The 27,516-nt window shown below is 41.0% G+C and overlaps 1 protein-coding gene across 3 annotated transcripts in view; it reads right to left on the reverse strand.

Annotated features, from left to right (window-relative positions):
- Positions 1-27,516, reverse strand: part of SRBD1 (S1 RNA binding domain 1) — a 207,714-nt gene that overhangs the window by 108,089 nt on the left and 72,109 nt on the right. For all 3 annotated transcript variants that reach the window (XM_074989638.1, XM_074989637.1, XM_074989639.1), the window contains 2 exons: positions 24,032-24,122; positions 22,836-22,943 (listed from right to left, as the gene is read on the reverse strand). In XM_074989638.1, the coding sequence (XP_074845739.1) occupies positions 22,836-22,943; positions 24,032-24,122 (199 nt within the window). The remainder of the gene's footprint in view (positions 1-22,835; positions 22,944-24,031; positions 24,123-27,516) is intronic.

Genomic DNA, 27,516 nt, shown 5'->3' on the forward strand with positions numbered 1-27,516 from the left:
CGCACCCAGGGCCAGTGGGGACCTCCTGCAGCCCAGCAAAGCTCCAGACAGCGACTAGAGCTGGAGCTCCACACACAGGGCACCCCAGGGCCCCATGGCAGCAGTGCAGGCCAGAGTTCTGAGGAGCCAGGGCTGAAGACCCACAGCAGCATGGGCCAAAACAGCAAGGAGACTCCCCAGCAGGTGGGCAAGAAGATGGGAGGGGTGGGGGCAAGCTGAACCATATACCTGGAAGCCAGGGACCTACCCTGGTGTGCCAAATTCTCTTGTTTGGGACTGGTCTAGTCCCAACCATGCTAGACCAGGGAGGTGCAACCTACTGGTATAAAACAGTAATTGGGCAAAGAATGCCAGAATTAATAAAAGTGTTTATATATTTGGTGTGAAACGCTCCTCCTAATGTAGTCAACAGTATTGCAACTAACTAAAAATGATGCAGTCACAAAACAGAGTTATGATGCTGAAGGTTGTGTAATTTAATTTCTAATATCAAAAATGAGAATGTTTAATTATTGAAATGATGAGACTGTGTCACATAACATCTTCATTTATCTTCTGGCGAAAGCAGCAGACAAGACATCTGCACAGAACTGAGACGCTGTAGTGCCGTGTTGACTGGATAATGTTACTAGCTGAGATAAGGGATTTAAATATTATATGGGAACATAGGACATAAAAAATAATTTAATGCCAGGCATGGGTAATCCAAAAAGAATAGAAGCAGAGTGTTGGGTTGGAGAGACTGTGAAACTAATTCAAATAATAAATTCATTGTCTCTCCTGGGTCAGAGATATTGCCCAAGGAAAATGAAGATGTTGTGCATGCAAAATCTGTTATTAGGCATTTGTTGAATAATATAAGTGTAATTTAGCCTGGAAACATTCAATATTTCAGATCTGTTCTTCAATCCAACTATTATTCAGAACATTAATAATGTGTAAATAGAGAGACTTTTCATCACCATGAATATTTCAAGGTCTGTGTTTATTGTGTTTTGTAGAAGACTAGGTTTTAATCCAACTTTTACTGTTAGTTTTGGAATTACAAGCTGTTCACTTTTCACTGTTTTTAATAATTGTTACATACTGCATGGCAGAAGATTATTTTAGACCATTCTTTTTTGTGCCACTTTAAAAGGACACTTGTTAGGATCAACGCCACAGCCTAAATCCTATCCTTTGTCACTTCTGTGCAGTCCCACTGTCATCTGCTCCAATATCTTGAATATGCATGTACAATATACGGATATGCTTCATGTCCTCCGTACAGGGAATGCAACAAAAGCAAGTGATGATGCTGTCAATTTTTTACCCATTAACAGAAGGTTCCCTCAGCCAAACATACACAGAGAAAAACAAGAAAACAGAGCCAGATTGTGAGTTCCACAAAAGAGAAGCCCCATATACCAGGGAAAGAGAGATGGAGCAGCATGCATATACATGACTAGAACAAGAGAATACAGGAAAAAGAGTATATTAGAACTACACAGAAATAAAAATGTAGAAAACAAATTACAGGTTGAACTTCTCTCATCTAGCATCTTCGGGTCCTGACTGGTACTGGCCGAGAGAATTTGCCAGATGTTGGGAGATCAATATTTTCTAGCATGCTACCAACACTTCCACTGCTTACTGGGCTCTTAGAAGACATTTAAGAGTAAATTACAGCTAAATAACAGCACAGAGTATACTGAGACAGGACTGGTGGCTGTAAATAAACTTTATGGGACCACAGGACACTTGGCCACACCTATGATAAGCAGTCATCCAGCTAACAAAATCATGCCAAATCACAGAAGTTGCTGGACAAGAGAGCTCCAGATTAGAGAGATTCAACCTGTAGTAATAAAATAACATCCCACACTTACGGCTAAATTTAAAAACAGACTTCAAGACAGTCTAGAGCTTTGCATCATCAAACGTGACTCCTGATACAGATAGCCTGTTAATTTTTAAATACGATCAGATAATTTGACATCTAAACGTGGAAAAAGGCAGGAAAATCATATGCACAAGCAAAACTGCACCTTCCAAATTAATCTAAGTGATAAAAATCAGTCTTTTACACTAAGATTTTTTTTGAGGGCTGTGTATTTGTATCCAGCAGCTTCAAAACACACTTGAATAACTAAGACTCCTCAGATACTTCTGCTCAGTTAGGCTACAAATAGCCATACAAAAACCCCCTTGACTCATCAACCTCTTCACCTGACTCATTGTCAGAGCAAACATGATACCCAAAATTCTCCTAACCTTGGGAGTGTTGTGTAATTCAGAGGGATGCACAACTTGTGAGTACTTATATCTGTGTACTCACAGCACAGGCCGAGGTCACAGTAAAATATACCAGTCAACTCAACAGATGTGATTTATATTATTCCTTATCAATATCCAGAATGCCAGCAACAATAAAAGCACAAAAACTGCAGAATGTAGAAATCCTGTATCACTTATTATTATGAGGGAAACTGACCAGGATTATCATTTACCACCTGAAAGAGTCATAAATTGAAATACACTGCAGATTTATTTCTTTGGTGGAGTTCTGTGCAATTTACCTTCCTCTCTGCACATCCACAGACAGATCCCTCATCACATCACTTGTCAATTTACATACTAAATACTAATAATGATACCATGGTATATTTAAACACAAGTCTGATTTTACAAAACCATTCACAATATCTGAAGATTTATAAAAAAAAAAAAATACTCCAACCATTTTGAGATCACATGTAAGTATATTGGCTTGGGCTCCAGTTATAATATGTAGGGTTTCAGTAACATTATTAGGCACCTTTCACCATAATTTTGAAGCTAATAGCTTCTCTTGTCTTCCCCTTTTAGCTAAAGGTCATCAGAAGCTAGGTATTTTAAGTAATATTAATCATTTCTTTATTGCGAGATACTTTAGCCACCTGATATCACAGTGCAGGAAGTTTTCTAGCTGGCATAATCAGCGTATAATGTTACAATTATTAAGAAACAATCATCTAAAGACAGACATTCTAAAAGCAGCAAAAAGAAATTATTCAAGCTAATGAAGGGCATGATCCTGAAATATACAACTCTTGGACTGTCTCTATGTGCCCTCGCGCACACACAGAAGTCAACAGCAATATTAACTGTCATAACTCAAAGACTAGGGCCCAGTACTACTTTAGTAACAAAAAAAAAAAAATGACAGCTCAAAATATATATTTACTACCACTTCTAAAATGGAACCTTCCCAGTCTTTGTTCTGTACAGTAATGAAGCAACTATAACCTTTCATCTTATTGATACAATTTGTTAATTAGAAGGTCCTGAATAATCCTTGCCACATTCACAAAACCTTCACTTTTAAATGTTACAGGTTTAATGACAGCACGTATCTTCCTTTAAAGAACAAAAGCATTCATATGTTGCACATAGAGAGCTCAGACTCTGACTTCCTTTACGAACATGCAAACTTGCAGAGACTCCAGTGAAGTAACTTGGAATTCATCTGAATTACTGCCAGAGTATCAGCGTAACAGAGCAGGATTTGGCCTAAAGTGTTCACCTTTAGTAAAACTGCCATTTAATCAAGTGAAGTCCAAGATAGACAACCCTTGCATTATTTGCTAATCTAAACCTAAATCTAAAGCTTTGGGAGCTCAAGTAACGCTTGAGCGGTCCCTACCTCATAACCTATATTTTCACATTAAAATTATTTGAGCAATTTCAGGTCGCTGTTATCTTCACATACAAATGGAACATGCATGACATGCTACCCCAGCTAATATTTGCCTCCCACCTTAGCAGACCTTGCTTGCTTTAAACTGGTAGAGCACTTCACCTCCTGATAAAGTCAATATGAGACTAACTGGCAGAGGCTGCAGTCAGTACAATGCACTCAGACTCCTTTCCCAGGCTCTGGGGACTGCAGCTGTATGACTTTCAACTGACATGTTCAGTCTCCTTTGGCTAGGGATTGGCAACTGACATCTCTTCTTTCTTTTCAGAACACTAACCTTGGTTATGTTTTATTAAATGTACCACTGCCCTTGTGATAATTGCTTTCAGACACTCAAGACTATGATGTAATTTTAAAACCATATTTGAAACAAAGTAAAATGTTTAAAAGTAATACCCCATTGCTCGCTCAATCTAATGCTTAAAATACATAATCCTCAAAGTTTTAACAGGAAAAACAGGGAGAACTTGAAAGCTGATTTCAAATTTTTGCCTGATAATTTTCTGAATTCTCCTAAAACAGCCTGTTACTAGAAGCTTGTACCACAAACAGAAGCATCATGACACACAGAGTCTGGAATATCCAAGAAAATAAAGCTAAGAGAGCCTATCTTTTCACGTAAACAATTATTTACTTACAAAAGGGGGAAAAAGCACATCTACACAACACCCACTTGATATTAAGTCCTATGAAAAATTCAAAACTGGAATTATTCAAAACATTACTCATGATCAATACAATTTTACTATTTAGGTACCTAACTTTGAAACAAATGTGCTCTTTCAAATACAGGCAACTTCTTTTGAATTTCCCCTTGAAAACTGTGTTAACACATGGCAATCAAAATAAACGTACCATTATATGCATCCTATGTGCATGCACACACTAAATGCAAGGTCAAGATGGTGGCACACTGGAGAAATAATTTGCCTTTCTAGAGCCTAAATGAGCCCTGGCAAAAGGGACCCTATGACCCAATGGAGTGGTGTTTGTTTACCCAAGACTGCATTTGATAACTAAACCTGAATATGAATTTGGAGCCAAGTTTCAAATCACTGCATGATGGCATACCTAAAAATAACATTCAACAGACTAACACGGCTACCTCTCTGTTACTATTCAGTCAGAGAGAGTGTCTGTCTCGCAGTTTTCTGACATCCTTGTTAAAGGGTTTTTAAGCTATGCCCTGTTACAGAACTTGAATGTGTTTATTTATAATATGATGGGAAGCATTATGCTCAAATGAATTTCAAACTGATGTATCATTTATTTCTAATTTTGTTTATATTGTTAATCTTTGGACCTTTTAAAGGAACCCAGACCTCAAACACTAGATATGTTTTAAGAATTTTCTCATATTCTTTAATGTTGTCAAAAGTCTACTTTACAATTAATTAAGAGGAAACCAAGTAAGTCACTACAAATCTCTGAGCATGCATGGCATACAGTGACTGAAAATCAACATTTTGCAAAATGCAATTACTGAAATAATTTTCTAAAATTCTCTTACTTTCACTTTCCTCTTTGCAAGATGACTTTAGCATATTTTTTAAAAAGAACATCATTTCCAATTCTTGCCAGCCTGCACCTGAGAATAAAGCCATAATGCTGATTTTTTCATTCTAACAGTGCTCTGTAAATTTAATATTTTAGTAAGTATTTTAGGTATTTACGCACTTTGGTTCTGAGACATGCAATGTGATCTCTTCTTTGTTAATAAGAAATGAATTTCAATAACATTGACAGTTGTGACACTTGTTTCAGGAAAATCTGTTTAGTAACGCAACATGTGAACGTTTGGAGAATACAGCATACCTCTGCTAACCTTCTGATTTTGAGAAATTTGAAAGTTTCCTAGATAAAAACTTTCACTGGTTACTTTGCAAAATAAAGTAAATAATTCAGGATTTTCTCACTTTATTTTTTCAGTTACCATTCCTATTTGAAAAACAGTGCAAGATTTTTTTTTGCACAATATTAAAAATAGCAAGAAGATTTTATGGAAAGCTTTCATTTACTACCAGACTGATTAAACAGATTTAAATACCTATTCCTTAATATTAGAGTTAAATGAGATTATTGTTATTAAATGAGATTATTATTATTCTCTCTCATTTAGCTGTAAGGCTAAGAATCCATAATCTAAGCAAGACCTCCTCCAGCTTGCTAAACTAATGTACCAAACTGTACAACTATGACACTGGAATTCTCTATTCATTCATCTATGAACCATGCCCGCAGCACCATCCCCGTAAAGAGAACGATCAGATATCTGTCTTCATCTTGTCTGAAAATGATGACATTTTTCAGTACGAAAAGGGTCCAAATGGCAGGTGTCAAAGAGCTTTAACTTCACACATGGTGCTAGGAGGCAGAAAAAACAACAGCAGCGTGTGGCCATGTCAGAGTTACACAGAAGCTGCTGTACGAGTGCATGTCTGAAAAGAGCAAACCTCATAGTCTGTTAAATCAATCTAGTGCCAGATGCTGTTATCAGAACAAAGCTGGTGCTATGAATCCACCTCAGGAGAAACAAACATCCCAAGTCTGTAGCGAAAAGTGAAGGCCTAGTATGGCACCTCTCAAGCCTAAAGGTGACAGTTACCTGCATGTGCCCTTATTGTTTCTATTGACAGTTTGTGAAAACAGGTTCTGTCAACACTTGTAAGGCAGTTTGACTTGATGCCCCGCTCCCAGTTGCAAATGATTACATAAATCCGAGCTTTCATATCTAAACTCTACTTCCAAGTTAATCATTTCCCTAAAGCTATACAACTACTTTGCTTTTACTTCCAGCATTAAGCACTGCAATAAAGCAGAATATCATAGAAGAAATTGCACCCATTTTTCTCTCAATCCCATCCACTCATTTTGCCTAGCAATGGAAAGGTAACATAGGATAATTCTATCATACACTGCCTTGCCTAAACAAATGGGTAACTCATGAAAGCAATCAGTGAAGTTTCAATTTTAACACTTCTTTAGCTTCATTAATTTAATTTAGCATTAGCCATTAAAACACTAACTCCTAAAAGCCATTCCAAACAGGAAGTATGAACATTCCCACAAACACACACGTATGCACATAATTTAAAATGCTCTGAAAAAGACTGCTCAATAATCAATTGGTCAGCAATTTTAATTGGAAGAGAGTGAGAGAGAGACTCAAAAGGCCTCAGGGTTGATGTTACGAGAAGAAGCCTGAAAATTTCATCTCAAAACATGCTATCTCCAAACATTAATCCAGCTTTTACAGTTCACAGCCCTGATCCTGCAACACTTTCACCCATGCTTAGCTTTGTGCAACTGAACAGTCACTAAGACTTCACCAAGACAAAGTGTTTGACAAGGGAAACACATTCACAAGTATTTTCAGGCTTGTGACCCAAATAAGATTCCATCCAAATTTCCAGATTCCATATCCAGCTACCCAAATAGAATACAGCCAGTCTCTGGTCAAGAAAAGACAAGCACTAGGGAAATACAGAGTGCTAATGGTCAGGTTTAAGACATATTTATTTATGGAAACTAATTTCAAAAATGCACATATCTATATTCTAAGCATACAAAAATTCTTAATCAAAAAAGAAATTAACTAACAATGGTCAGATTCTGCCCTTCAGTTAATTAATCAATTTACCCTATGAGTCCATCATAACCCTTCCTGACTACTGACTCACATCCACATGCTCATGACCATAATTCTCAGTACACAAAAACCTGGGACGGCAGCTAGACCTTGCAGAAGTCAACAGAAGAGGAGACAAGTTTCAGAGCAGAAGCCATAACACTAACCATATCCTGCCAGCAGCTTATCACCAGATAAACCAGGGGAATACCAGCTCCAAGTACAATCACAGCTTCAGTGACCTCAGCTGGGGTGGTTTCAGACATAAGAAGAGAAATGATCTCTGGGGTTGCATGTACACTTACCTAGAAGGTCGACGGCTGCTGTGCAATTTTTGGTATGCCAGTTGCATACCAAAAATTGACTATACGGCTGATGACTTCCATGCCTGTCTTCACAGAAGGAGGTCAATGGGAACGCTCCTCCCGTTGACCTTCCTTACTACCATGCTGCTCAAAAGAAGTTCCAGGTTTGACACTGACCCTGGAACGCACCGTTTCGCACCCAAAACGGCACCCTGGAAGATCGAACGTAAGTGTTTAATCTTTCGTGGCGAGTATAGACCCAGCCTGTAATAGCTAACCTCAAACTAGATCATGAATGACAAATGGCAGGCATATTATAATTCAGGAGCAAGAAATGAATCTTGCTGACTTGATTATTTTTAATATTTTAATAAACCTACTTGCACTAGCAACACTTTTCAAGACAGAGTTTTTATTCTGTATAGCATCCTCCCTGCAAATGGTATGTGTGAGGATTCAAGTTTGAAATACTGCACTCACATGCCAGATAGTGTCTGGGGATGTTGAACTGGTAACATTTGAAACTATTGCCAAGTATCCACTGCCACTATTAGTTATGACTTTCTCCTGGAGTTCTACATTGTTGCTGCCTGGCATAAGACACATATGGTTCCCTACAGCAATACAAGCAAACAAACAAACAAAGGAATTAAAGTCAGAAGAGAATTAGAGAGGGGACAGAGGGCGCACAAATAGCATTAAGTGAAGCACATGGAGGCCATCGTGGCCTCTCCTTAGAGTCAAGGAAAAAATTAAACCAGTCCAAAAATCTCTTTATTTGGATATATTACACAAATAAAATAAGAACTAGATCTTCAATGAATTAATTTGTTGATGCATTTTGCAGAGGAACTCAAATTCAGTAACATCCAGTGGTGTATGCTGAGAGTGAACATACCCAGACAGGCTGTAAGAATATGCTTTTTTAGTTGCCATAGTTGCCCTTAGGAACTGTTCTTGTTCAGAGGCTGGATAATTCAGAGTGAAGATAGTGGCTAGAATGCAGTTATTTCCACTGGACAAGAGGTTGGTGCTTAATGTCATGTTAATTCTCATGAAGACTTAGACCATGGAGTGGAGCAATAACTGGACAAGATCACAACATATGGCTCACAGTCCCTCTTGGTTAGTTGCACCTCCAGCAACTGTCATTTTCTTTAATACTCATTATAAATATTCTGGAAGGAGCCCAACTTGGATTTTGGTGTGGATTCTATAGCCTTGATTCTGTAGCTTTGCTTTTTAGATTCAAGTTCTATATTACTTTTTTACATTAATTCAATCTCATGATGGTATTCAGCGAGATCTCCTTATCTTTTTCCATATCTGTCCGTCTATATATATATTTTAGAGACTCATCTGTGCTATGTTTGTTCAAGAACTCCTCTTAAACTGTAAGAACTAGGACCACCAAATTTCATATGCAGCTTCCTCTTAGCCCAATTTAAACCAACGTCAGGGTTTGGTTGTGTCTGGAAAGTGGGACATGATGGCTAGCCCATGGTTTTTCAGAACATGGAAAGGGAGGGGCCCCGAAAAGAGGCACAACATACTTCAGATTCACCACTGGGGACACTGATTGAAGGAAGAGCAATGCTGCAAAGTGACCACTGGGAGCAGATACAGCAGGAACACAGTGCCATGATAAGACAGAGCTCTCCACCCAACTAGCCACCAGACAGGGAAGAGCCCCCACAGCCCACCCTAACACTCCAACCCATGGACCCATAGCCCAGGACTATCTTGTCCCTGCAGACCCTGGGGTCAGGAACCCCTCACTGGGGTCCCTCCACCCTGACCCCCTGAACTATTTCCCCCACCCTCCATGCTGGGGCCAGGAATCCTCCACCATCCACCGTCCAACTTCAAATTGCAGCCAGGTGGCCCCAGCCTCAGCCCTGTAGGTCATGTTGGGGCATAGCTCCAGCCGCACGCCCTGCCCCCACCACCAAACTCAGGCCAGACTGGGGAAAGTGGCCTGACCCTGGCCTCCCCTGCCCAGGCCAGGGAGGGGGTCTAGGAGAGACAGCCTGACTGCCCCCATCCCAAGGAACAGGTGTCGGTGGGGGTAGGAGCTGCTTCCCAACTCAGCCCCCCAACCCAGGGAGAGGCCCTCAAACCAGGTCCAAACCACTCCGACCCTGTGAGGCTGGGAGACATGGCCCAAACAGGTCCCACTTCGAGGGCCGGTGAGGGACCAGGAGCAGGAGCTGGAGCTGGAGCTGGACCAGCCCCGCCCTCCACCCCCCCCCCCCCCCACACACACACAGAGCAACAGGCAAGGGAGGCTAGAAGCCATGGCCTGACCCAGCTCTCCACCCTCTGTGGACAGGCAGGAAGGCCAGAATCCATAACCTTGCTCCCCCACCACCCCAAGGCCACCACAGGAGTCACCAGCAAACCACACTTTATCTCCCAGCCCCACATGATAAGCGTCTTGCACCAAGCCCCATCACATACTCAACCCTGCACACCCCACCCCACCACCTCCTCCAACCCTATGCCCTCAACCCTGCACTCTCCACCCCCTGACTTCACCCCCACCAACTCTCCCAGCCTCTGCCCCACTCCTGCATCCCCACCCCTTAGCCAAAGCCTTACATGTTCCTAACACCCTGCATAGAGCCCTGTCCCAGTAACTAACTCCTGCCCTGACTCCTGAATCCACAGTCCTTGCACCGAGCGACCAACCCACTGCCGACTTCTGCGCCCTGCACTCCTTGCTGTGAGCCCCCCCAGCCAACTTGCTGCCTTACTTTCTCCACCCCCATTATTTCAATAAAGCTTGAGGTTGCTATGGAAATAAAACACATATCTTCCTTTTAATTTTCAAAACCAACATAATCAAAAATGCTTCACTTAAGGACCTGAGCAACACCAGGTATATCTGGTAGCTTAATAAATAAAATACCAGAGAATACTTCCCAGTGTTACCTATTAGAACTCTGTGGAGTATCTGGGACTTTCCAGAAAAGGAAACCCCCAGCAGTTTTAGGATTCTTGAAGGGAGATTACTGAGTCTAGTGCTTCTCTGTGATTGTTAGTTGAATTAAAGATTTTACAGTGCATCCGGCTAATCTAATTTGGGTCACAGGTAGCAGAAATAGCTTATATAATCTAGTAAAAGGTGTAGTCAATTTTTCAAGTGGTGCTCTTGATTGTACCACATGCCTCTCTTACACATAGGATGTCTGGAAAATTCTGCTGTTTCCACTTCATAGATGAAGAGCCTCCTTCTTTTATCCTCCGACTCAAAATACTTCAGATAAAAACTATATAAAGCAAATAGTCCTCTGTAAGGACTTTATTAAATTTACACCTTGGGATCCTTTTTTATCTCTTTGGTAAGTCAGTTATTTCTCCCTGTTCCTAATCAAAGTTTGAAGTCCCCCCATCCCCCCCCCTTTTTTTTTTTTTTTTTTTTAAGTGAAAGACCAGACTATCCACTGTGACACAGCTTTTATGGCTTCCTACATTGTAGCTGTCAATAGTCCATGTTGACATTGCTCATCATAAATATGTATCCCAGTTGTCTGTCAAGTGAACTGCTGCTGTTTAAAGGAAAAAGTGGTGTGTTGAAGCACCATCTAGTGTTTCTTAGAGGTCAATCACATAAATCAGTTAAGAAAATAAAACATCATAGGATAAGAGAGATATTGGCTACAGAAAAGAAAATTGCAGAGTATAATTTACTAAATGGCATGAAAATAGCAGGATATACATCAAGAACAAGTTGTTACATGAAAAGTAAAAGAGGGAACAATCTAGTATATGATGGCAAAATGATAAGCAGCATCAGGCTCAAGATTTCAAGTTAAAATCATATCAATTTGGAATATTGCATTTTAAAGTTCAAGTATGTATATATCCCTGAAGTAATAGCCAAATCACCCACAATCTCCAAGGCAAGTTGCTGACTGATGAGTTTAAAATTTATTTTTCCCTAAATTACTTTTCTAAGAAATGGATCAAAATGCAGGGATACTTACTGAGATGTCTGTAGAGCCACAGAAGAAGATTTGGTGCTTTATTCTTAAATTATATTTTTTCTACTTTTAGGCCTCCAGGCTTCCTTCATGTCTTCTCTAGTGCGCCTCACTGTCACCACTTCTAATAATTTATTTATTTATTTGTTTGTTTATTTTGCAGAGCTCATGCACATCTGCTGAGTGTCTACAGTAACAAATGCTGATCTGAATCCAAAACATGTCCATACAGAAGTAGACTCTACACTGGGCAATCTAACAATTACCATTGTTTCCTCCTCACACCATGTAAAACAAAGGATAAATTCTTATTGAGTTACACACAGAAGTGCATAGTCTATGCACAGAGAAGTTTCAGTAAGTCAATATTTGTTTAAAGAATGCTACCTGTGAAAAAATTAAAATTGGACACAAATTAAATTTGTAAATTGCAGAAGTGCTGCTAAAAGGTAATCAGAAAGAAAAATGGATAACCATTACAACTCTATTTAATTCTTATTTTTAAAAGAGTAGTTTGTTTTAAACACCCGTTTTCATCCCTTAATAAACCCTCTTAAAATGTTTCTGGACTGAAATTAATTCCTAAGCTTTGCTGATTGACTGGCTGGGATGGTGGGGGAGGGGTGGGCGGGTTAAGCTTAAGTTACCAATCCTTTAAGCTATGCAAATATGAAAAGTACAGGAAATTCATTATAATTAAAAGTTATTTTTGTCTACAAATAATGCAAAACAAATTCTGATTTTGAAAAGAACCTTACTTTTCATACCACAGGTTGTGAAAGACACTGGCCGGTGCATATTATAGCACAGAGATGTCTACTTACTTTTTTAGGACTGCAAATACAATAGACAGGCTTTCACGTGTTGTAAACTGCATCAGAACTTATTTGCAAGTACAAACTCAGAAACTGAGTGGAAGTTCTTTAAATCACAGTCATATATAGCTTTTGGTTTTTAATATATGACTTTAATGTGTTCATGGCATTTGGTTCACAATTAAAAGGAGTTACACATTATTTAGGATGAAAGTAGCAATTAATACAAAGTGCTACAAACCAATTTTTTTTCAACACAACAAAGGCACTCAGCCACCCTCATTGAGGAATAAGCCCATGGAAAGAATACACTAGAAATGAAATTAACACTACACCCTATATAGTTGACTCTTGCACTAAGTAGAATTACCATGAATCTCATCTGCCTGAGTATCAAATTGTTACATGTTTCTTGTACCTCTTCTTCCTCCAACAACAATATTCACATTTTTAAATATACACAAAAGAAACGATGGGAGAGACAAAAATAAATACAGACCTAGTTATGATATAAAGGTCTAAATTAGATGTAAGTGTCTGGATAGATGGACTCCACAGCAAAAGGAGCACCTACAAGCATTCCGTTTGATTCAGATAAAATTCTTCCTAGTGGTTTCCGGGGAACAAGTGTATGCCAGAATGGAGCACAGTATCAGTACCTCTCAGGCAGCAGCTCAGTGTTGTTGGCTAGTGTGGCAAAGTTATGCGCCTCTCACACTGGTGGCCCTAGTAGGGAGCCTAATGTCATCAGTGACTTTAGAATCTCTTAACTCCCTCTCTGGTATAACTACACAAAGGCTGGGTCTATGCTTGCCCCCAGCTTCGAAGGGGGCATGGTAATCAGGGTGATGGGAGATTACTAATGAAGTGCTACGATGAATATGCGGCACTTCATTAGGCTAATTCTTCCCCACGGCAACTTCAAAGTGTCAGCATGCGTGTAGCCATGGGCACTTCGAAGTGCCTGCACTACTTCAAAGGCCCTTTACTTCTCAAAATATATTCACTGCAGCACTTCATTAGTAATCTCCCATCACGCTGATTACCATGCCCCCTTCGAAGTTGGGGGCACATGTAGACCCAGCCAAAGAGTATTAATGAAGTCAAATGGTCAAAATTAAGCATATGGTTGAGCGCTTTCTACTGGACTGGGGCACTGAAGAACCACTATCTGGTTCTTGCAGTAGATGGAAAAAATACAGGAAATCTCCTTGCGTCTTCCATCCATCACTATGGCCGATTGAGAAGGCAAACATTAACCTAGTATATATTTGAGAAACTTTGGCTCTCTGTGCATGCATCTATCTGTTCCTAAGATTTATGCACAAGAGACCGCTTCATTTCTAAATTAAGCATCATTAGCAATCAATCTCTATTAAAAAGTTCTTAACTGAACTTCATTCTCATTTCAAAAGATGCAGGGTTCTTCAAGAAAAAAAGTTGTTCTTCCTTCCACATTGCTATAAAGCCCATTTAATAACTTCAGTTAACACCCTTTTTAAAAGTTTCTATTTTAAAATCCCTGAATTCATTCCAGTCAAAGCCTCAATTCACATCTCTTAGTTTGCCGGAGTCTGTGTAGTTTTCTGAAGTCTGTGCTGTTTTGTTTGGTTTTCACTTCAGAACAATGAATAGCACTATCACCGAGCTTACCCAGTAAATTTTTCAAATGAGGTACAAAAACAGGACAAGAAAAAATTGCCTTTTCTACTAAGTTGGGTTCAGAGTCTAAAAGTGCTTTGAGATTCACTCAGAGATGAAATTTGCAAGGTCTAAGCGGATACAAAAATTTGGGTCTGCATCTGAGGTAATTAAACTGTACCAGCCCATGGTCCACACTCCACCTTCTAGATGGTCCACATCTTCATCAGCACCCTGTAGAGTAGGAGTTCTTTATCAGGTGTCCGGGGATCCCTGGAAGGCCATGAGTGATTCAGGAGGGCCACGGCCACCCAGCATGAAAGCATGGATCACTCAGCCTCTGGCAGTGCAGAAGCCCCAAATTCCAACTCTCCTCTCCTCCAGCTTGTTTTTGCTAAGAATCCTGAGCTCTGTAGCAACCCTGCTGCCACCCTCCCACACGCACACCCAGGGCTAAAGCTCCATGGGGGGTGCCTGGGCTCAGAGCTTCAGCCCTACGGGTAGAGCCTGAGAACCAACCCAGCTCTGAACACCCATTCAGAACGACTGCTCTAGAGTCCTGCATGGATCAAAAATTTGCATTCAGATCTGATCTACAACCTGTAAAGATGGGAACCAACGAATGGCATCTGTGTATTTGCAGCATTCCGGCAATTTGGACTCACTGAACCTTCTTTACTTCTCTGCAAGCTTATTACACATGCAGTTCAGAACCTCATCTTGTACTCTACTGATTATGTCTGACATCTTAATCAAACTTGATTTGAGACACAGATACCGCAAGAAAAGTTGTAGAAGAATCACTCTTCACCCAGAAGTAAAATTCTTACTTACTCAAAACTCAAACACAAACACATGTAAAAGTTAGCATTCATTAAAAGAGGGTTGCAAAGAAACTGCTGCTACTATGAATGGTGCCTGATTATGTGAAGTCAGACTTTATGTCAGCAGCAGAAAAACAAGGCATATTGTATGGTTGTGTCTGTGAAGTGCTCACAATTATCAGTTCTGCTTGAACTGCTCCCAGTGAGCACAATGAAAAGGGTAATACCCTCTAAGAAGACAGGTTGGATGGAGAACATTATATAATTTACCAAACATTATTCATGTCTTATTTCACACACACACCTTGTCACAATTCAAAATATTAGTTCAGAATTTAGCATGCCTGTGTTAAGGCTTGACAAAACAAAAGCAGCTAAGAGGTTTAAGATGGCTTGTTTTTCACTTCTGACACTTATACGCTGTCTTTATGAACACTTATTCCTTTGCCAACAGCTTTGGAAACTATTTTTTGCCTCCTATACTGCCATCCAATGTGTGGTTGCATACATGATGTCATCAATGTTATACTATCTAAAAACTATAACCTTCTTAACTTGAAAAAAGTACAGTTTGAAAGAAGTGCAAGGAAAACTTTCCATTCCCACTCCTGCCACCCCACACATATACTTCTTCTTTCAGTACCCTCAATCGGCTTGAAACAACTGCCTTAACACAACAAGTAATAGCTTGTAAAAGGATGCAAACCAGCTGAAATATTTTACAGACAGTGGAAAAAAACCAAAGGCTTCATTATCAATCATTTTACTTGAACATGTGCTTTGAGGCCAGCTCTTTCATGGCACATTAATGAAGAAAACTGAGCTAAGGTAAATCAAGAACCAAATTCACAGCTAAACTTACAGCACTGACGATACCTGATAAAACATGGACAAATGGTGGCAAAAGCACACAATACTTTCATCAATCAAGCAAGTTTTATAAGTAGTTCTGCTCTTTATTCTGCAAACAAACCTCAGACATCTTAATTCCCAGTGCACTACCTTGAAATGTAATTACCATAATGTGGAACTTAATGTTAGATTCCCTACAAAGAGAGTTCTAAGAAGCAGAAAAACTATGAGAATTAAGTGGGGTGTAACATTAGAAATGTAGAGGGACTGAGAACTTGAAAGTGGCATTTGTTCAAGTCTAGAGAATACAACTGATATTCAGCAACATAAAACATATCAAAATCAAAGGGGGAATTTGCAGTTTGTATAGACACCTATAAAAATACAAATGAACTAAAATTCCTGTTGAATAAATATTTTCTAATCAATTTACATCATTAAGAACCAACTTCAAAGTTATGAAACTCTTATTCTACCCCAGCACATAATTCTTAAGTATTTTAAACGGATATTTAAAACTTTAAAGTAAAGAAATAAAATGCATCAGAAATGAGCTTACAAGAATTTATGGATTTTGCTTGGGTTGGACAAAGCAGAAGTACTGGAGCACTAATAGATCAAAGTAGAAAAAGTTATCTTTCAAAGGTAAAAGGAAATGAGAGAGTTTAAAATCAAGGATAACAAGCAATAGAAATGACAACAAACCAAAGAGATGATAAACAAAAAAACACCCTAAGTATATGGGTTAAATTCTTAATCTGCGGACAACTTTTCGTCCACAAGTAATCTGAAGCGCTTGCTATAAACTAGTGTTAAATGTGAGATAAAATAATTTACTTTAAGTGGACTTCCATACAACTATATAAATAATTAGTTTCACCTGCAAGAATGCTTGTATTCTTATCATGAGCCCATTTAGGCAGAAAGAAAAACTGTGCTTTTTTAAATTTATTTTTTAAAACATTATAGAGCTGTTTATACTGCTCTATTTTATCATAACCCATCTGTCAATCAAACAGTTGTCACTTCACAGATTCCCAGAACTGACAGCAGGCCAAAGAAAACGAATCCCAGTGCTCTGCATATGCTTTTCCCAAAGATATTTAATTTAACCTAAAAAGGCCCATGAAATTCTGAGGGTCATCAGATGTCATATTAATGTTGAGCACACTGTTGTTTCATTTTTATTTTGAATTCTGTTAAAGCAAATATACACATGCCTAAGCAGAACATCTGCTTTGAGTATAATACATTGTATCTTTGGCAACAATGCACAATAAAACAAACAAAATAATTGAAAATATTTACTGGGCCTGACAACCAAAGCTGATTTGTAACAAAAAACCTGAAGACCAGATACGCCTGTCCCTGGGCTCTTATCCAGTCCTAATCTAGAGTCAATAAACATAGTTCTATGAAAGAAATGGCATTTAAAAAAGAGAGGTCCTACAGTTATTTAAGTTGGACTTATGTATATTAAAGTATTCTGGTTATAAAAATAGTGAACGTTATTTGCTTTAAATCAAAAAATATTAAACTGTGTCCAGACAGATTTTAAAGCCGTTACCCCCCCAAAAAAAATCCACATGCCTCACTTCCTACTGCAGTCTCAGTGATTTCATTTTGAATAAAAACATGATTTTGCAAAACCGTGTGTTCTTCAGGAAAACTAGGTGCAATATATGACAGTTCCTGTTGAAGTCCTGGTACTTTAATAGTTCATATTTTATTATATTTACTGGTACCAGTAATGTTTATGAAGAGTTGAACAGAGTTGTCATAGATCTGGAAGACTAAATTAACTGCTCTCCTACAAAATATACTTTTTTTTAAACTAAAATATGGAAATTATATCAAGATTTAGAAGAAGTGACCAGATATTTAATTCTTGTATCACCAATTAAAATCAAAGGAAGAAATCCCGTCCTTGCTGAAGTTAATGGCAAAATTCCCATTGACCTCAGTGGGATCAGGATTTCACCGACGATCTTCCTACATGATACTCTGAAATTACTAGTTCTTGAGGAATTCTGCAATTTTTCTACGGCTTCAAACACACCAGTTGCAGAATTCCCCAGGACTAAATTACTATAAATATGGCTTTGAAATAGAGGACTAGACTTTCAAAATGAATAAGCAAAAATGCATACCCAGTTGCAGTATTGCACATGCAAGTAACTAGAAAGTTGTATAACTGGTCATTAGTATTCAGTATAAATAGGACTGCACATGCAGTGATGGTGATTGCATACAAAAGTTAGATAATCAGTTGTATATAAATTTAAATATCCAGAATTACTCAAAAATTTTCCTTGTCTAACTTTCATTGTCTGAAATTGCATTTATGCTAGTTTCACATGATGAGTGTGAGACAAATACAAAGAAAGTCATATCCTGCACTTCCACACCATCCCCTTCCTATCCCTCCTCCAAGACCACATGATCTACAACATCTAAGCCACTAAAAAGCTGATTTGGAAGATTTACAAAATCATTCAAAACTGCTAGTACTACTAAACTGTTAACCAAGCTATGCTCTTCAGAAAGTCCAATAAGCATTCTGGCCTTTCAAAAAAAGTTCCAGATTCCAATGTAACTAACAGTACTTTGAAGTATGAACATTGAAGGCAATCATACTGTTGAACTGAAAGCAAATGTTGGTGAGCTTGAACAGTGCTGAAGGACTAATGCTTGGAGATGGTATTAGTGTCTTGGGTATAAATTTATTATACTTAATTTATGCGTTCTGCTACACTTTTAACACTGGTTTCACTGAAAAGGTTCATTAACTGACTTAGTTCAATCTTTGAAACTCCCCAGGGTAGTCACTCTTGTCTCAGATTAAGAATGCACTGTTTCAGCTTTGCTTAAATTGTAGAACTAGTATAAGCACCAAAACAAGTCTCTCTTTCACCAGGGGTGTTGGCACATACTTAACTACATAGCTGTACTCTGAGTCCATTTAGAAAAAGCCCTTGGGTTTTCACTTCAGGAAGAAATACTCTTGAGCAATCTTATCTCTAAATCTTTTTTTTTCCAAGAAATGTAATAAGATCCTAAGGAGTGCTCCTTTTTGGACCATCATAACATTATTCAGGTTACTGACAGTACTCATTCTTGTGATTCATGCTTCACAGTGTTCCTCAAAGAGTACACTAAGGGCCACGGTAATTACTCAGATTGTCAACAATACTCTCCCACTGCCCTGTTTGACCAGGGATGCTCAGCTTTTTCAACGGTCCTGTAAGTTAGTCATCCTCAGGCCCAGGCAGGTGACTGAACTATCCACTGAAGAAAAAAAACTACTTCCTGATACTAACAACTGCTATTGACAATGAGAAGAAGGCTTGCTGACCATGTGCATGCACACTTCTCTGAACAGGGACATGGGGCAGCCAGAAAAAAGAGCTAGATGAAAGTCCACCCTTTGCGAAAGAGTCAGGTCAGAAGTATGGGAAAGCCATTATTTACTTGAAAATATTTAAATAGTGACAGCTACTTGGGTCATAGCATCAAATATTCTAATACAATGTTTATGACAACTCAAATTATTCTGTTATTCTTTTAATGTTATTATTAAAAGTGCCACCTCAATTCTCCACACAAGCTCACCAAAGCAAGGACCATCTTCTCCTTGGGTGCGTCTACACTTGCATTCCTCCTTCAAAAGAGGTATGCAAATGAGGTAAATCAAAAATGCAAATGAGGTATAATTTGTGTATTTGGTGCCTCATTTGCATATTCTAATTTTGAAAGAGCTTCTTTCGAAAGAAGAAAGCCAGTGTAGATGCTGCTCTTTCGAAAGTAAGCCAATCTTCGAAAGAATCCTTCTTCCATTTATTTAATGAGAAGAAGGATTCTTTCAAAGATGGGGTTTACTTTCGAAAGAGCAAGCATCTACACTGGCTTTCTTCTTTCGCAAGAAGCTCTTCCAAAATTAGAATATGCAAATGAGGTGCCATCTATCAAATTTACACCTCGTTTGCATTTTATTTACCTTATTTGCATACCTCTTTCAAAAGAGGAATGCAAGTGTAGACACACCCCTTGTGTGTGCACCTAGTACAATGGAGCCCTAAATTCCAGTTAGGACCTGCAAAAACTAGTACATAAATAGTGATACTAAATAGTACTTTAATTATGCCAATTTTTATTACAGCCACCTCTTATGTTAATCTACAAGTTCATATTTCACTCAACTCTTAGTTCTGTCAAAAGCAATAGATTACTCATGTAATCATAAATTCTTGAAAATTGAGAAAAATCTGTCTTGACATGAATTTATTTAGGGAGCTACTTACTCAAAACTTTGGGTTGAAAAATATTGTCACAAATCCCTATTTCCACATGCATTGTATTTTTAAAATACTTCATTATGGTAGCTCCACAAAGTTCAGCCTAAGAACTGGTAGAGCTAAACATTTTGAAGTTACACTACACTCTCTCTATTAACAAAATAAAAGTAGTAAAACATAAAGGAGAAGAAAAACACAGCATAAAAATCAAACTGCTCGCAAAACTTGTCTAAATAAAAAGTAAATCTTGCTGCATGAACTATCATACAGGCATTTATATTATGCAACAAAAAGAAATGAAAAACCCACAGTTGATAATTCAAACAAACTACAAGCGCTCCTTCCAACAGAAAATATAACACTTACATATATGTAACTTGCTTTCAAATTTTATCTACATGGATGATAGTAACATTTTACAATATAACTTTTTTCCAAACACCATTATAATTGTCTTCCATGCTAAATGAACTACAAAAAGCCCTTGCTTTGGGGCTAAAATCAATAATAAGGACACTCAAGTTTAGAGGAAGCCTTGTATGAGCTTCTGATTTAAAATCAAACATTAAAGAATTTAAACAGGACCAGAGCTTTTTTCCCTCTGGAATGCAGTGGAATGGCATTGTGGCACCTTTTTTCCCAGTGCCACCATTTTGTCAGGCGACTGGGCTGTGCTCCTCATTCGGGGCAGCAAAGGAGGCGGTGAAATGTGGCTCATTAGAGCCGCACACGTTGAGCACCCCTCACTGCGCTTTATGCGTGCACAGTTCCAAATGAGACCCATGCAGCTCTTCCAGTCTCGGCATGGCTCCTGTGCTCCACCCAGGAGCTGCAGGGCTCCTGCTGCTCTGCCAGCAGCTGTGGCCAGGCAAGGCCTTGTGGCACAGTGCAGCACCAGCAGCCTGGCCCGGCACTGCGCCGGAGGCCAAAAATGACGCTTTCATCTTCAGTTCCATTGGAGGCTCCGGTGAGTCGGGTTGTATTACGGGGGTGAGGGGGGCACTGGGGTTGCCTGGTACGGGATAAGGGAGAGGGCATTGACTTAGTGCTGGGAGTGGGCTGGGGGTGCCTGGTTCTGCCTTGTTTTGGGGAGCCTGGCTCTGGGAGAGGGGGAGGGCATTCATTTAGAGTGGGGAGAGGGGCTGGGGGTGCCTGGATCTGGGGAACCAGGAGGGCATTCAGTGGGCGGGCGGGCTGAGGGTACCTGTCTCTGGGGAACCAGAAGGGCATTCAGTTAGGGGGTACTGGGGTACCTGTCTGGAGAACTAGAGGGCATTCATTTGGGAGTTGGAGCTGGAGGTACCTGGCTCTGGGAAACCAGGGGTGGCTCGGGCCCTGCGCAGGGTGGTTAAGCTGGCTGGGGGTGGGGGGAGGCTTGGGCCCCACCAGAGGGTGGTTCAGATGCTGGTAGGGAGAGAAGAGGATAGCCTGGGCCCCACCATGGGTGGTTCAGCTGGCAGGGGGTCAAGGGGATGGCTCAGGCCCTGTGCGGGGGGGTGGTTAAGCCAGCAGTGGGGTGGGCCTCAGGAGGTGGGGTAGGGCCTTGAGTTCCACCACCTTTTTTTCTAGGAAAAAAAAGCACTGAACAGGACCCTACAGTGCCTTTTGAAATTAAATCATATTAATTATTGGTACTCATCATAAATTTATAACAGGCTGGAAAACCAAGAACAAATGGAGTTAAATTACAACAATTTCCTAATAAAAATGCATTAACTGTAAATAGCTGTCAGATCTATTTTCAATGCAGGGATCTGTCAAAAAATTGTTCTCACACAGAAGAGGACAAAAGTAATCTCTTATTGGAAAATTTAGAACTTTTTACGGTATCCATCTTAACTTTTCAATGGAGGAATCAAAATGGTTGCTTTTTACTTTCATTGCAAAGGTTTAACCCAAGATTTTAAAAAATGCTGTGTGTTTACTTAAGTTAAATAATAATGGTTCGAAGACTCCTTTCTACATTTCCTGGAGGGAAACCAAGAGGCTCTGTCCTCTGGACAGAGAAACACAGGTAGCAGACAGGCTTCCTGTTCACACCAAATTCTAAATAAAGGCTTTTCAAACAGTCCTGTTGAAATTCTGAAAGCTAAATGGTCAAAAATTGAGTTTTGGGCAAGGTTAATCGTTCACCATCCTTGCTGTGCATTAGCAAAGGATTTTCTTTCTAGCAACTTAATACCCAAGGGATCAGCAACAGAAATTATAGGAGTATTAAAATGTGCATTCCAAACTAATCAGTGACCTACAGTAGTGAAAGACACAGGACACAGGAGGCAGATCCTCAGCTGCAGGCTGACTTCTTTAGGCTGGCAAGACTTGGTGACTGCTAAGGAACCAGGATATTTGTCCCCATGAGAGGAGCACACTGAATGGCACTGCAGTCTCATCTGGTGAACTTCTCCAACCAACCCATGGTGGGTGCTTATATACTCTACAGCAGCATTTCCCTAAGTATGGTACATGTACCACTGCTGGTACACAAAAGGATTTCCAGGGCTACACGGCAGAAAATAAATGACTAAAAATCAGGAGATAAGCACTGGAATGGCGCTGGGAGAGGGGTACACTGATAAGGCCCAAGTCCAGAAAGAGGTACACAAATGTTTTAAGATTGGGAAACACTGCTCTAACAGGAGCCAAAGCTACTTCTCTATAGCCCAATGCCGTAACAGTAAAAGACGGAGAGAGGAATTAGCTTAAAATACATTTACAAGCACCTATGGAAATTAAAATGTGCTGAGGAGGAAAACAAAAGGAAACAATCTTACCAGTATACAACATCCAGTGGTGCAAAGTACTTTTTCATAATTAAGTCAGCAAAGTAAGCCTCTGTCTCCCGGCAGGCAGTCCCATTGCCAATCACAACAGTGCTGCAGCTTTAAAAGAGATAAAGGACAAACATTCAGTTTTCCTACAGCGTTACATATGTATAAGTAATGTTATGTAATAGGCAGAGGTTGTACTCATCTTCCACACATAGGAAGGTTTCGACAGGGTTCTGAGATTAGTACTCTATCATAAACCAGGCTGATCAGCCAAGAGTTAAACTACGCAACGCACACACTCTGGAATATTACACAAATATGTCTTGCTGCAGTAACTACAAAGTAGCTAATACCCTACAGTGAAGAATTCCATCCTCTTACTTGCAAGTACAATAGCAAATAAACTTTTAACCAATTACAGAAGTAAAACTTTTCAAGGGCTTGAGACTGGTATGTAAGGAGGGACTGTGTCTGAATGTTTGAATGCATTCTGATTTTATGAGCGGTGAGAGCGACAATTTTCACATATCTGTTACAGAAGTGAACAGGAAACTCAATGACGTTAGCAAAACATTCACTACTCTTCTTGGCTTGCTTCATGTTGAAATCATTGCACTGGGCAAGAAGGAAAATCTTTCCCTGCTAAAAATGACTTCTACTCAATGAAACAGAAGCTAAAATTTAAAACAAAACAAAAAACAAAAACTCATTTTGGAAGTGCACTCAATACAAGAGCACTCGATGGAATGCCCTCCAAAAACATATAGAAAGAGACAGGCCTAAAAACAAGAGGTAGGCATCATATCGACAGGTAAGTGTGCTTTTTAACATAGTCACCCTAATGCCAAATGAACAACGTCCCACATCCCAAAACTATCCCCAAGTTTGAGACAAGTGGTAACAGTTATTCACAAAAGCTTCCAAAATAGACTAGCATGGATGCTGACCACTAGGAATGGGACTGGTTGACATACGTTTGCAAGTACATTTCCACAGCATTTAATGTACAAATTTACTGCTTGCTTTTTTTTTTTTTACATATGATTTTAAAACATTAATATAAACTGAGCAACATTCAGCACTCAGCCATGAAAGCATAAATTCCTCTAAAGTCATAGGCTTTCTGTGTTGTATCCAACTTTTATACACTGTAGCTATTTTATCACATTTATAGTTTAATGAAAGCTTCTTTGTCATACTTGTAATGAAGAAGAAGTCGCCTTATCTTCTCAGCTTCACGGAATCCTTGTCCAGAATGCAAGTAGACAACATCAGTATGGAGTATCTGACCTACAATGAGGAAAGGCAAAGCTATTCAGTTCAAAACAGAAAAATCTAAACAATATTTTCTGCTGAACTAGCTAAATGAAACATTGATTCACAAGAAACATTTCAATAATTAACCACTATTTGCTTATACACTATGTATGAATGGGTTCACTGCCAGCATGAAATGAGCCAATAGGCTTTGCCTAGCTCCAATAAATATATCAACATAACAAACCACCAACAGCGGTGGTTAGAAAAAAAATGGCTAATTGGGGCAGGGTTCATTGCCATAAGTTGTGTATTTTAAAGATCTGCTTCGAAAGAGGTGTGATTTAGGGGAATGAGTTACAGGCATGAAAGCTAGCATGCCTGAATCTGCATTCCTGCTCCACCATCTCCTCCCTTTGACAAGTTACAATGCTGCCCTGCAAAGTGGGAACAGTATTAATGGGCAGACTGGCAGCATACCTTTAAAGTTTAAACTTCTGAATGTAGGACCTACATTGTTACCATGGGCGTCAGTTTCCACTGCAGAGTTCAGAGTATCTACCACAGCACACATCCAGAGACAAGTCACGACCGTGGGGGTAATGTGCTCTGTGGGGGGTTGGCTATCTAAAGCACACTAATTGGTCAATGTAAATCCTGTTCATCTGCTTCATCACAAAGTTGTTTGACACAGCCCTATAATAAAGGGGGAACCTTCAGCACACACCAGCCAGGCCTACACACACCAATTCACATGCAACACATCAATGTGCCCTAGAAATCATATCACTATGTCACCCCTTCCCATAAAGAAGCCCAGACACTGTTAATTCTTTGATTTTGTCTCTCTCACCCGGATTAGGAAAAATGAATAAAACACAATCACAATGATTTACCCATTCTCAGCTCAGCAAAGATAGAGTTCCTCCACCTCACTTGGCCCCCTCAGCTCTGTGCTGAGAGATGTTGGGATGACAGTTGAGTTAGTGTCAAGAGGACTTGAATATGACTCAAGAGACATGATGATGGTAATATTTATTCTGGACACCACGATCACTGGACCTGACCACTTTAATTAAAAGATCGGGAGCTCATTCTCCTGTACCTCAACCGATATTATATATGTCATCATGTGCCAGCAATGCCCCTCTACTATGTACATTGGACAAACTGGGCACACACTTAGCCAAAGAATGAATAGACACACAGCAAACATTAGGAATCAGAATACACAAACCTATCAGTGAGCAATTCAGCAGAATGGGCTAGTCTATTACAGACCTGAGAATATGTGTCCTACAACAGAGACTTTAACAGCAAATTACAAAGGGAGATGTGTGAACTGGAGTTCATGCTCCAGTTGGATACATTAACACTTGGTCTCAACAGAGAAAGCAATTATCTCACACATTACAGGGACTAACAAGAAGTCTTGTGGCACCTTATAGACTAACAGATATTTTGGAGCATAAGCTTTCATGGGCAAAGACCTGCTTCATCGGATGCATGAGTGGAGGGGTGGTTTCAGAGGGGTATTTAAAGAGTGGGGGCTCAGAAAACGGAAGGACCAGAGCTGACAAAGTCTATTCATCAAGGTGGAAATGGCCCAGTATCAACGGTACTTATCAAAAGAGGGAAAAACAAGTCAGATCAGACGGGGGGATATGAGCCATTACCAGAGTCTAATGGGGAGATCTTAACACCTAGGGCAGAGAAGCTGCCTTTGAAAGCTGCGAGCCACTCCCAGTCCCTGTTTAATCCTTGGTTAATGGAGTCAAATTGGCAAATAATTTGCAGCTCAGAGATTTCTCTCTCCATTTGATTTCTGAAATTTCTTTGTTTCAGGACTCCCACCCTTAAATCTGCTACCGAGTGTCCAGTGAGATTAACGGGTTCCCCCAAGGACTTCTGTACATGACCATTCCTGATGTATGATTTATGTCCATTTATTCTTTTACGTAGAGACTGTCCAGTTTGGCCAATGTAAATTGCAGTGGAGCTTTGCTGGCACATAATAGCCGTGTCTACACGTGCACGCTACTTCGAAGTAGCGGCACTAACTTCGAAATAGCGCCTGTCACGGCTACACGCTTCGGGCGCTATTTCAAAGTTAACTTCGACGTTAGGCAGCGAGACGTCGAAGTCGCTAACCCCATGAGGGGATAGGAATAGCACCCTACTTCGACGTTCAACGTCGAAGTATGGACCATGTAGTCGTTGCGCGTCCCGCAACGTCGAAATTGCCAGGTCCTCCATGGCGGCCATCAGCTGAGGGGTTGAGAGACGCTCTCTCCAGCCCCTCAGCTCAATGGTGGCCGCATGGAGTGGCCCCTTAAAGGTCCCCTCCCCCTCCCTTCCTGTGCAGGAAGCTGAGGGAACGTGCAGGCGGCAGCCCAGACACGCGGCCAGCCTGCACGTTCCTCAGCCACCCACCCAGCTGCGATGGCTGCCCGGCAGCCCCCCCAGTGCCCCCAGGGGACCCCCCCCAAGGGGAGCCAGGGCAGCCAGAAGGGCAGCCAGGCTGGCAAGCGGCAGCGGGGCCCCTCCTGGACGGAGGCCGAGCTGCGGGACCTGCTGGGGCTCTGGAGCAAGGAGGAGGTGCTCCAGGTAATGGGGAGCAAGAGGCGGAACGCGGAAGCGTTCGCTCGGCTGGCCGATGGCCTGGCTGCCCGGGGTCACCCTGCCCGCACTCCTGATCACGTCAGGAGTAAGGTGAAGGAGCTGCGGCAGGGTTACTCCCGGGCACGGGATGCGGCCAGCCGATCTGGGGCCACCCCCGTCACTTGCCCCTTTTACAGGGAGCTCAGGGACATCCTGGGACCCCGGCACACCTCCTCCCCTCCGGCCACCCTTGATACCTCAGCCGACGAGCCCCAGCAGGCCCTGCAGCCGGAGTCCGCCCCGGAGCCCACCCCCGGGACATCGCGGCAGGAGGAGGAGGAGGAGGAGGGGGGCTCCTCCTCCGCAGAATCCGGGCTGCAGATCCTCCTCCTGCCATCCCGGAGCAGCAGCCAGGCCTCCGCCCCCCTGGGATCTCCAGACCGTGGGAGTGGACCAACAGGTATGTACCCCCCTCTGGTGTACACCCCTGGGCTTGAGGGGCGGGGGGTAATAGATATGTGTCCAGGGCCCCCCACATGCTCACATGGCCATGGCCCCAAGGACACCAGGGCCATGTCCCTCACAGCAGTGCATCAGCCCCTGCCCGCCCCCACCCCGCACGACAGTGCAATGCCCCATCCCCGGGGCAGGGGGGAGCGGAACCTCGAGGGGCCCCCGGGATGAGGGGGTGGGACACCCCGCAGCAGCAGCAGCAGCAACAGCAGCAGCAGCAGCAGCAACAGCAGCAGCAGCAGCATGTGATGGAGTGGGGGGAGTGCAAAAGAGAGACTCAGGCTACATATGAGCACCAAGAGCCGAATAGCTC

Source organism: Carettochelys insculpta, chromosome 3 (assembly GCF_033958435.1).
Source record: "Carettochelys insculpta isolate YL-2023 chromosome 3, ASM3395843v1, whole genome shotgun sequence".
Classification (NCBI taxonomy): Eukaryota; Metazoa; Chordata; order Testudines; family Carettochelyidae; genus Carettochelys; species Carettochelys insculpta.